Source organism: Bacillus rossius, chromosome 1 (assembly GCF_032445375.1).
Source record: "Bacillus rossius redtenbacheri isolate Brsri chromosome 1, Brsri_v3, whole genome shotgun sequence".
NCBI classification, from domain to species: domain Eukaryota; kingdom Metazoa; phylum Arthropoda; class Insecta; order Phasmatodea; family Bacillidae; genus Bacillus; species Bacillus rossius.
Genome location: NC_086330.1, coordinates 25679702 through 25692571, shown reverse-complemented (window position 1 = coordinate 25692571; position 12870 = coordinate 25679702). Strand labels below are relative to the sequence as shown.

Here is a 12870-nt window from a genome sequence, read left to right as displayed (position 1 = left end):
ACACCTAAATCAGTTCCCTAAAAATAAACGACTGGCCGTGTCCTATCGTGCGTTAGGAATACGGTTAGGATACAGGTGTGGCATATTCAACACCTAAACCTTATTTTTTTTTGTCTTTGAATACCGGCCGTAGATGTGGCTTCTAATTTGGCCCCGCAGTAAGAAGTGTTAGGTCCGGTGATCGTTGGGATACGCGCAACCGTAAAATAACGCCACACCCATCGTCCAGGAAAAGGCGTTGCTGGGACGCTATCGCACAGCACGTGTGAATTGGGCTGGAGCATCGTCATGCATAAACCACGCGTTTTTCCTAACGGCCTGTGGCAAGTCTCCTGGCAAGTCTTCTGCGATGATTTGTTGAAGAAAGTGGAGGTTCAGGCATAAACCGCACACTGCGCCGATGGCCCAGAGCTGAACATTTAGACGTAACCACAACCACACTCTGTCCTGTAGACTTAGGCCGCCGTTTGCTTGTGCATGTGACTAACCCTAAGGCCGGTATTCCAAGACACAAACAAATAAGGGTTTAGTTGATTAATACGCTACATATGTTTCCAAACAGTCTTCCTAGTGCACAATAGGACACTGCTAGTCCCTTATTTTTAGGGAACGGATTTAGATGTCCTATCAGTGATCTGTTTGTTGCTTAAATTCATTTCGTCCAGATGGCAGGCCCGCGTCTGACTCCATTATCTCGTATATAATCAATTTCGTGAATATCCGGGGAAGTACCAAACGAAATCGTGTGCCAAATTAAACTTCATAGTAGTGAAACAATCATGGAATGCATATTTTAAGGGTCATAACAATTAATGAAAGTAAGTACTTGAGAAAATCAGAATAACACCAATTAATTCGTGCGACGCGATAGTGCTGCTATCTCTAGGATCTTTGCCGTAACAATTGTATCGATGGTTGCCAAACGTCCGCTAGAATGCGTTGAGACCAGTTTCTAGCCTCGTGCAGGGCACCGTTAATTTAAACTGCTGCCGGTCTATTTCCTTGCTGGGATTCGGTTTGGGAACGCTCTGAAATACGGTCTGCGAGTTAGGTTACGGTGTTATCCCAACAAGGCAGTGCTTATTCGTTGCCTTACCCGAATGTATTGGAATACCGCCCTTTGAGACGCTCTGCTTCCCGCGGAGCGCCTGAACATGATGCGTCACTAAGCTGCGATCGTGGGTCCTCTCAGCTATTGGAGTGGTGCTTTTTATGCGCACGAAATTCAAATATACACGTCGCTGTTGAATCCTGTAAATTTCCAGGGTTGCTTTTCCGGACATAGTACCTAAAACAAATATTCTTGTTTTATATTTCCTGTCCCCGGATAATTTATGTTCACCAATTTCCGTACAGCCTTTATCTGTGGATTGCATAAAAGTGCTTTAATCAAAATATTTCTATTTCTAGAGCAAGCGGGAAATAAACATTTTGATATGAAGAACAACTACTTCAAAATTGCATTTATTGTCTTTTATAACGCATCTTACTAATTGTACGGATTATTTAAACAAAAAATCAAATCTCAAATAAGAAAATGCTACAGAATTGAGAATGTTTAAGTTTGTCTTTGAATGTTAAAGCAAACCTGCATTCGAATTTCCCTTATTTATTTTTAATTCGCTGGTGGTACTTGCTAGAAAAGACAACCTTATTTCATAAGATTTTTCTTACATTCAATATATTTTTAATGATATCAAGGTTCCGAGTGTAAGAAAGTACGTTTTTACAAATTTCATTGAGGGAAAACATGTCTCTTATCTTTTTTAGGGTTTTTCAAAATAACGTTTCACTCGTTAATTTTTATAAAAAAAACTTTCGTAAAAAATAAAAAAAGTCCGCAAATTCCCTTTTTTTGTTTTACTAACGGATACTTGAGATAATTAAGTAGAATAATAATTTACTGTAAAAATTGTCAAATGTTTATAAAATGATCACAATTAAAAAATTTTACCCAAGAAACTCATTCCTCATATTTGCATTAATTATCTGACTTCATTTCGACCATGGACTGTTTCTTTTTTTAGTGTATCTCATCAAAGAAAATTCCTTATATTATTTTTATTATGAAATAAACTGAATTGCAAGAAATAAATTTGGATAAAATATTTCAAACTAACTGATGTGATATATATTATTAATCTTTAATCTCTTATAGCTGAGTGATTAAGTACTTCTGGTGTTACAGATGCTGGCGGAAACTGCATGAAGACTTACAAAATATGGAAATGCATCGTGGAATATTTATGATACGTTAATAATAATATTGTATGTGTGAAAATATGTGACTATCAAGCCAAAAGTTACACTCCTAGCTAAGGGGTGTGTTGTATTAGCAATTAATATTGCTCTTTATTTCATTTCCGACTATCAAAATACTTAGTTAAGTATTTAATCATGATGTTACAAAATCTAAAACAGAAACCATTATTTGAATGACCTGGCTATGTGTATTATATAGAAAATGTTTATCGTTTTATTGTTTATAGAATTTACATTACCTGGTCTCTTAAAAAAACAATGATAAAATATGTTTTCACATCCGCTTTTCATTATACATCCATGTGATTGTACGTGACACTGTAAGTCTTAAGGAATACGGATAATGGAGCTACAACCAGCTTGACTCTTCAAGAAATAGCGATTCTCTAGCAATTATAATTAGGTTTTCGGATTATATTTACACGTTTCTCACAACAGTTACAACCAAAGTGACATATGGTGCGACATAAAATTTTCAATTATGCATGGAGTGTTTACGTGGGCGTAACCACATTGCTATAGTAAATTAATGTAATACATTTTAATTAAAAACATCCATGTGTATATGACTTTACAAATAACTTTACAAAAATACACTGTTAAAAACTCCAAGTACCATTCAGTGGTGACTGTATATTCTTCGAAAGTTTTCCGTTCCAGTGGAGTGCATATTATGTACACATTAAAGGCTCAATTAAATTTTTTAATGGCTTGTGTTTATACTTTTTTGTTTAATAAAACCCTGCTTACTTGAGCGCTTTGAGAATAGATATGTGTGATTTACTATCAAGCAGGTTATGGCGGTCTGCAATCATAATTGTATAAAGATACGTTTTAGGGATTTTCAACTTTGTTGCTGAATACGTGTAAATTTAACCATACAATGGCTTATTTATGTATTGTTTCTAATAATAGAGTTATCAAGCGAAAATACTTAAAAGAATGCGTTAAGATAAAATTACGGAGTACTTGGGCTCGTTATTTTGGTGGCACGGTTAAGGGAGTGCCTCCCATTTCAGGTCAAGATTTTATATTTACAGTAATTACAGATAAACGTGTAGACATTTTCAATTATTTAACTTTCACGAAATGAAAAATATATACAACGCATACTTTTTCCATAATTAGGAGAATTTAATTTATTACAGAAGTGAAACTTTTTAGGTTTAACTGCAATGTCACTGTCTACTTCAAGAAATGGTTTTAATTTATTTCATAAAATATTAATTAATTTTACCTAGCATTTCAAAATTCTCAAATTTGTTATGATTTTGACAGCCAAGAAACATGAAATGAGTTTTTGTGATAGAAATGCAAACCATATAGTGAAGTAGCCAGTGGCATTTCAGTTGAACCTAAAAACTTTTCATTTCTGCAATAAATTAAATCCTCCTTATTTTTACAATCCAAAAACGTTAAAAATGTAACTTTGGAAATTAATTATGCAAAAAATATGCGCTGTATATTGTTTTCATTTGGTGAAAGTTAAACAATTGAAAAAATGTAAAAGTTGATCAGTGTTTAATATAAATATAAAATCATGACCTGAAATGGGAGGCACCCCCTTAACGCATCACACAAAGAAGGCTCTATTCATAGTTTTTCGAATCTCTCTTGACAGCACAGTTGTTGGAGGAAGCCGCGACCATGTGCTAGCCGACCACTCAGAGGACTTCCGGTGGTGCGACGCTATCGCCAACAGGCACACATGCATGAGAACTAATAGTAAACTGGTTGAACTAATTAGGGGATTGGACAAAAACAGAGGACCACACCAGGCCTTGGCGGGTTGTTTAGTGTTCCACGCTCCCTCCAAATAAGAACGTGATCGTTGTCATGATCCTCGCCGAATCGGACTCGTCGGAGAACAGAACGGATCTCCATTTGATGTACCTCCTCCCAGTTTATACTGGCTGTGCGGTGTTCTCTTGTTAAGGCCCCTCTACAACAATACCAAACTTGTGGGTGATCCGTGTCCTTGTCCTAACCTTAATGACGTCACATTGTCACACGGAAAGTTTCCCTGTCTACAATTGTTACGATGTCCAGTTTCCGATGTCCGATGTAGTCACCAGAGCGCAGTAAATATAGATCGCCAAATAAATGTTTTTCGATTGTTTTTGTTTATCGATTTCGTGCCTTATAAATGAGTATGCGGCCAATTTATTGAATGTTCATTTAACTTGTGAAAGTTGTGGGAGTACAATAATATTCTTTAAGTAATTTTTTTTTTAAATAAATTCTAATAAATTAATTTTAACACACTGCAAAAATTAATTTTTTTGTGTTCGGCCTTTGAAAATCGCTGGTCGCAAACGGACAGCACTGATCAATATTTTGTCTCGTTCTTCTTGGCGTTTCTTACCACACCGTCCGTTGTTTTCTGTTTACCCTTTGTAAACGAGATACGGGAACCGGAAACAGCAATTAACACGAATATTCTTCTTCTTTACTACCAATGGACTCACATTGGACAAAAAATTTTCAAGTTGACCTATGTAGGGGCAGGAGGGGCAAGATGGGGTAACGAGGCAAGACGGGGTACGCCTGCTAATGGGCTTGTGATGTGTTGCTGCCTGGCGGGAACCCTGAAAGTACATCCCTAGACATTTTCCTTGTCAGTCAAGAGTGACGCGTGATTCTACTTTCACTTGTGATTGTTATGGTGATTTTTTGTTTTTTGAAGGTGGTGATGTAATTTTTGTTTTATTTTGAAGTTTTGTCACTATTGACTCGTGCAAAGATTATATAAATACGCGCGACTAAGCAAATACTCTGTCATCAAGCTTCAAACTAACAGGTTTGTTGGAGTTTCTTTCTCTCGCATTTGTGTTTTGGGTGGCTATGTTTGTTTGCAGTATGGAAGGGGAAAGACTTACAAAAGTTTTTGTGTTTATGATGACTTTGAGAAAAATTAGTGTTTTGCAGTGGGTATAATGTGTATTTGCGCTGCTTATACTTCAAATTGGTAGTGATTACAAGTCTGGAAAGCTTATTTCATACAGGCATACACTCTAAATCAAGATCTGTGATATGTTTTAGTAATTTACGTTACACTCTGTTGCATTTAATTAAGTTACGCTACTTTTTACAAGTCCCTCTATCGCAAACACTTTGCTCTGAAAGTGATGTCAAACTAACTTTACCACCAACTAATAGTTATAATTACCTACCTAACGGTATATCCACAAAATGTGGTTTCATTGTTGTGCGGTGGGCTGATTTCTTTAGGACTAATACAGTCAGTTGCACGCCGGGTGGTGGTGCGAGGGTTCCAGCTTCGAATCCTATCATGGCGAGGCATATATGTAGGCCTAAATTTGTGATTTGTTATTTAAGAACTTACACCTTATAAAATTTTTAACTTATGGGGTGTACAAGTTATTTATAGGGAAGAATATTAAACTCATTGTCAAAGTTAATAAAATTGTAAAAGAACCATACATTTTTATAAATAAATAAAATTATTGTCTCGATGTCATTTCATGCCGTGTAATTGTCTATTTATACCTCCGTGGTTACGTCAACAATATTAATATTTATTGGTTCATTGTTTCAGAGGCCATGGTTCGAAATTACAAACGGAAAAACGAGAGACAGAGTTGGCCTGAAAAAAATATGAGAGAAGCAGTGAATGAAGTTGTTAGTGGTAGAATGGGCTACAACAAAGCAGCAGCACATTTTGGTATTCCACAAACAACTCTAGATAGAAAAGTAAAGAAAGTGAAATATAATCCGGATGTGAACTTGAAAGATAGGTTAGGCCCAAAACAAATTGTATTTACTCAGTCTTAAGAGGCTGAACTGGCGGCTTATCTTAAAGACATAGAAGTTAGATTCTTTGGACTTTCAGTTACGGAACTAAGAAAACTAGCATTTCAGCTTGCCGAAAATAATAAAAAGAAACATAATTTTGACCGAGAGCAAGGTATGGCTGGTATTGACTGGGCAAAAGGTTTTTTGAAGAGACACCCTGATCTCACTTTGCGCAAACCTGAACCAACTTCCATCGCACGAGCAATGGGATTTAATCAGGTTGTTGTTTCGAAGTTTTTCGAATTGCTCACAAGTGTTGTAGATGAGCATCATTTAACCCCTGATAAACTGTTCAATTGTGATGAAACTGGAGTGTCAGTTGTCCCAAAATCGAAGTCTAAAATAATAAGTGCGAAGGGTAGAAAACAGGTTGGTGCGCTTACTTCTGCAGAAAGAGGAACCACCATAACTGTGGAAATTTGCGTCAGTGCATCTGGCGTGTATATGCCGCCAATGCTGATTTTTCCAAGGCTGTGTATGAAGCCTGAACTTCTATATGGAGCTCCGCCTGGAACATGGGCAGAGTGTCATGAAAGTGGATGGATGCAATCAGACATATTTTTGTCGTGGTTCAAGAAATTTGTTGAGTTCACACATGCATCTAAAGACAATCGTGTATTGCTTTTGTTGGATGGTCATTCCACACACACGAAGAACATCCACCTTATTGATTATGCACGAGAAAATGGTGTCATACTACTCTGCTTTCCACCATACTGCACGCACCGCATGCAGCCACTTTACGTGGCATTCATGAAACCTCTAAGTGTATTTTATGACAGAGCTGCAACTATGTGGCTGCGGTCTCATCCAGGAAGAGTGATCACGAACTTACAGGTGGCAGAAATCTTTGGTAGCGCATTCATAACAGCTGCTACAATGTCCTGCGCAATAAATGGTTTCCCTACAACCGGAATTTGGCCTGTGGATCCAACTGTTTTCTCTGATGTTGATTCTATGCCTTCTGAGACAACGAATAGGTCTATTCCTGTTATTCCTTTTGAGGATATGCTAGCGTCTGGAGAACTTTCAACGCCGATATCCACAATCAATCCTCAGCCTGGTTCGTCTACCTGGGTAAACGGACTCGAAATACCCTCAACACCTGCATCAGAGAATGTCGCATTCCTATCACTGTCAAATTCACAACCTGGTCCCAAACTAGGCCTACCCTCAAGTCCTCCATCAGAGAATGTTGCAGCGACATCATTGTCAACTTCAACACCGAGTTCGTTTACAACTACTCCACATCATATCTTACCTATTCCTAATTTTGACAACACAGGAAGACCAACAAGGCCAAATGCTAGGCATGGGAAGACAACAATATTGACATCATCTCCTTACAAGAGAGAACTAGAAGACCTTCATACTAATAGAAAGGTTGTCACGAATAACAAAAGAAAACCACAAACAGCACTGGAAAGCCGAAAGGGAAAACAAGACAGAAAAGTAAAGTAAATAAAGAAGTGGACAGTGATGAAGATGACGCGGAGTGCTTGTATTGTGGCAGTTTGTATTCACAATCATTAGAAGGATGGGTATCGTGTGGTTCTTGTGGTCGATGGTCACACTGTTAATGTGCTGGCATTGATGACGACGATGATGAAGCGGGACATGCATGCATTCATTGTTCAAAATGAAGATTCAATATTTTACCCCATCTTGCCCCATATGAAACCCCATCTTGCCCCGTATAAGGGGTAAGATGGGGTGTTTGCAGAGCATGAAGAAAAAAAATATTACCGTATATGTTATGTGACTTTTAAAATTTTGATTGTTCCGATGTATTGCTAGGGTATGTATGTTATTCGAAAAAAATTAATATGGTTTCTAAGATTACAGCATTTAATGCTACAGTGGTTTAAACCTTAAATACCCCATCTTGCCCACCCTTTCCCTATTTGGACCAGGGATATTCGGATCATCGCACACGCCATCCATGACGTCAGAGGATCACGTTGGCCAGTCAGCGATCTGCGTCCTTCGGACACAGTTCGGTACATTGCCATTTTAGAGGGGCTTTAAATGGGACTCACACTATGGCCCTACGTGGACAGAGGCCACCTGCAGGAAGACGAAATCCGACTGTTTCATACGTCATCCTTATGCGTCCTTTTGCCTTTTTGCAAGGAACGTTGCAGTAGCGTTGCATTATGCCCCCTGTTTCGACGCACTGCCAATAGACGCTGCTTGTAGCTCATGCTGCTGCTAAAAAAAAAAAAAAAACATATTGTCTCGTATTTCCTTCCCCCCTCTTAATTTATGTCCACCGATTTTCGAACATCCTGAATGAGTGGATTGCATAACAGTGTTTAAATAGTAAAGATTTTAGATCAAGGAAGAAAGAAACATTAAAAGAAAAACAGGAAACAGCATAAAACTTGCAATATGCATTTTGGCCTCTTATAACACACTTTTACAAAATTATAAAATATTATGTCAAAACAAGAAAATATTGCATAATTTAGCATTTTTAAGCTTGTCTTTTAATTTTGATTGACACCTGCAATCGATTCACGTATTTATTTTTAATTGGCAGGTGGCACTTACTAGATAAGGCAAAATTATTTTACAAGATCATTCTAACATTTAATATATTTTTATGTATTTATATATTTACAATTTATGCAGGCTCCCTTAATAATTTTTCTGATTCCCTCATTTTTTCACCAGTGTAGATACCACAGCTTGCGCTCAATTAAAGGCAGCGGAACAAAGGTGTTTTATTTCCTTTCTGTCAACAAAGAAAAATACAAGGACTACTATTGCGCTGGATGATCCGTGGTGTAGTATTCCTCACAGTAGTATCCAATGATAACGTAAGTATTTAACCTCTAAACCTCAAAATCTGAAGTAGTGAGGTGTCACTGTTTGAGACCGGCCCCACTCGACCCAGGCACTCACTGCAAGCTTCACTCCCAGTTTACCATATTTAAAGTAAAATACTTGCGTGCCTGGAAGTGGCCTTGACCTGCATATAAACACATAAAAGCGATATATAATAACCAATGTCACCAGTTTTTTCAGGTAGGGCAGAATATTGAGACCAAAATAAATATTATAAATTACTTGATGTTTATTTATAATATTTTTTTTCAATGCAAAAGTGAGCAGTTATATGACAAACACAATAATGTAAATACGTTTTAGCTATATAGTAGTATATATGTATATAACTTTATAGTTTATTTTATCATCAGAATAAGCTTTTGAAAATCGCAAATTGTAGATTATTGGCACACAACTTGTGATTGAGATTAGTACATCAGCTGAAATTAGAAGTTGTGTGCTGATATCTCAGATATTTTTCTCTGAAACAAATATGGCCATGAATTTATACTAAAACAAGAAAATTCATCACGAGCGCAAAAAATAACATCATGCACTCACATATGTGCACAAAACGTACATAGTGCGCACAACTGCTTTCTTCCATAAAAGTAAAGAAACATGACTAGATTATAACAGGACATTAGGCACCATACCAACTAAAGGGATAATTTTCCTGCTTAAAGCTGCACCAATGTTTAATTGCAACATTCAAAAAACTACATAGCCTTTTACTACATACTAATACCATACTTAACTCTCAACACCACCTCCTTTGTAGATGCTCTCGCTCACTTGCCGCATCCCTGGATCAGTTTGCTGTCAATCTCGGTGTTTGTTATTGGCTTGAACCCGAATATAAGTACGCTAAAATCCTCCCCCTTCCCTCCTTTTGCCACTTATTCCTCTGGCAATTCAGAACATCGGAGAAGCTTCTAAATCCTTCTTGCATATTCTTCCCTATTATGTATTATATTTAAAACAATCGACATATAGACGAGGCTTCAGCTTTTATTCTTCTTCTTGCTAAGCTCTCGACCTGTCTGATTGGTACCCCTGAGTGTGATGGTTCACTCAATGCTCTACTCAATCTATGGTTACTCTTATTTATTTATATATATATATATATATATATATATATATATATATATATATATATATATATAATAACACAGCAGTACCATATCCATGACTTGTAGAAGACGAAATATATTTGTTTTCCTTGCCTTAAATTTCAGGTAAGGTTAATTATACTATTTATCATATCCTCAAATGTATTTTTTTTTGTGGTAGAAACATAAAAACTAAATACTTCAAGTGTCTCGTTATCTTACACACGGTCATTAGTTGTAAGACACTGGGCTTGAATTCCAGATGACACGATCTTGAAGCACGGTCCAGCTATCCAGATGTTTCCCCAAAATCTCTGGTAGAAATTTCTGATACATTTCTTTACTTCAGGTCATTAAGGGGCCCGCCTACCTGGGCACACATACGGTGTGCAGAGCTTCAGGAAAAAACAACGCGATTTCAAAACTACTCAAGATATCCGAGTGGGGCCTATTTACGAATAGCATTTAAGAGTTCGCTGAGGGCCGAAAAGTACTTTTAATTTCGGATTAAGTTTTTAAACTGTATTTTTAGAAACGTTAAAATGGCTAAAACGCGTGTTTTCAGAGTCATTTTTAGGCATAAAACAATCATTACAGATTCTTGAAAGCACTTAAGGGGCTTGCATAACACCTTTATCTTCATTTCTCCGCCATATAATGTTACGGTCACCGCTCAAATTTCACAGTTATCCTGTGACGACGAGACGAATGCGCGCCAGTTCAGAGACTTGCGCTTAGAGGCTATACTGCGCTGGAAGCACCAGCGAGCGTCGCGCTTATCATCCCGCCTCACTAACACACATACACCCCTGACGAGGCGGGCCCCTTAACGATTACTTTCCTATTTTTCCTGGACTGTGTTTATACACCGTCTGTAATTAAATAACATAAAATCCAAAATATATGTGTCTTATATGGCCCATATAAGTTTTATGATTTGATTTCAGTCATGTGAATAACACATCTGTCTATACATGACTAGGCACACAACCAAAAGAAGTATTTCTTTAAAAAAATACGGTTATTGGGCCTTGCTGATTACTGAGCGATTTCCTTTATAAATTCATTATATTATGGCTTGTTCCAGATTCCTTATTGGTAATCGTTTTAAGTGTTAGGCTGTACAGAAATTTAACATATTAATTGTAACATGATACCAATAAATGTATACTTATGTAAATGTCATTTTTTGGTTCAAATCTGTGAAAGTTTATTTTGTATAAAAGGATTTTCAGATATGAAATCCTGGCGCATTGGCTTGGGAGTTTTTCAATAATTTACAGCAAGATAATTCTGTGAAAATGAGTGATAGGAAATATTTCTTATGGACAAATGTTTATTAATTTTACATATCGCCACATTGGGGTACGGCTTAATTTTAATCATTACAGCTAATAAAATTGTAAATAAATATAAGAGCTACTTTTGAATTTTTTTATATTTTGAAATAACATTTTTTTTTACTTCATAATTTCAATGAATTCGTCACGAGTGGTCTTGAACAAACAAAAAATTAAATTTACAAAAGTTTAAAGTAATTAAAGCTGTTAACTAATTAACTATGGTTCATATACATACAGGTTACGTAATTACACACTGGTACTCTACCAAGCAAACTCTCCGCGCCAAAGAGATAGCTCCCTGCCATGTGACGGGTTTTATTTTGGTCACCCTTGTCTCGAAGACGTCAAGGAGTCTCGGAGGCAACTCCTTCCGACGCTGAAGTTCCTCGTCCTTCCTGGGTACACCCCAGCTGCAACTGCGACGTCTTGACTCGGCGCGGCGCGGAGAAAAGCCCTCGCGAAACTGAAATATGAACTTGCGGGCCGAAGGGTGGTTGGGGTTGGGTTTTATTCACGCCTGGAGCTCTGGGAGTTCCATTATTCTTTGTCGGCTTACGACACTTAAAACTTCACCGGTTGGTGCTTCTCGCAGCCTTAACTACCCCGGGGGGTCTTTTTTCGGGGCCACGCTTGAAAACACTTCGCATTTCGTTCCGCATCGAAACATCTCGCCAACGTAAAAAATAAAAATTCTCACGTTCGCGGTCCTCCTTCCAGCTTAAATAAACTAATTACACTTGTTCCGACACGTATCGATAGGTACGTTAACCAAACAACGATTTAGAAATATCAGTAGTTTCGGCAACTACCCGAATGGACTCTAAACGGAAGTAACAGGAAAATATCAGTAGAATAAAAAAAGAAATACCAAGAGAAACTCGATGTGAGCTATTCAGTATTAAACATTCGGAAGTACGAAGTTACGTACAGTAAGATTGTGCATGGATGAATATTTTGTTTTGTATTGTAAAGGAGCTTTTAAAAATAATATAAATTAATAGGCCTAATGTTCGTAGGCTTTCGCGGCTATTGTCTGACATAGCTTGGCTTCTGGGTTGTAGCCGTGTCCTTGGCGAATAATTCACCAACGTTTCGGTCGAAAATGCAATCGCCATCATCAGGGAGCAGTAAGGTAACTGCTCCCTGATGATGGCGACTGCAATGTTGACCGAAACGTCGGTGAGTTATCCGCCAAGGACACGGCAACCCAGACGCCAAGCTACTTCAAATAATATAAATGTTGCTGCAAACAGATATACCAACCACCAAGGCCACAAAAGTTTTAATTCCAGTTTGGTTTCCACAATTATATAGAAATTACACGTGTTTTTAAAATTTTGTCGAAATTCAAACGTTACGGACAATTATCTGTCTGCGCGAGTGTTAGATTAGTGGTTGATCATCACTCCCGTGGCACCGTCGCGTCGCGGCGTTAGGTCGCGACCCGCGCGTATCTGCCCGTCGGGAGCCCGCCAGCCGGGGCACTTCCTGCGCTGCGGTGTAAT

At 37.7% G+C, this 12870-nt stretch overlaps 1 protein-coding gene across 1 annotated transcript in view; it reads left to right on the top strand.

The window, feature by feature from the left end:
* Window positions 1-2980, top strand: part of LOC134527685 (uncharacterized) — a 30588-nt gene extending 27608 nt beyond the window's left edge. The window contains exon 6 of the mRNA XM_063360950.1: window positions 2189-2980. Coding sequence (XP_063217020.1) covers window positions 2189-2250 — 62 coding nt within the window. The 3' untranslated portion in view covers window positions 2251-2980. The remainder of the gene's footprint in view (window positions 1-2188) is intronic.
* Window positions 2981-12870: the final 9890 nt, after the last annotated feature.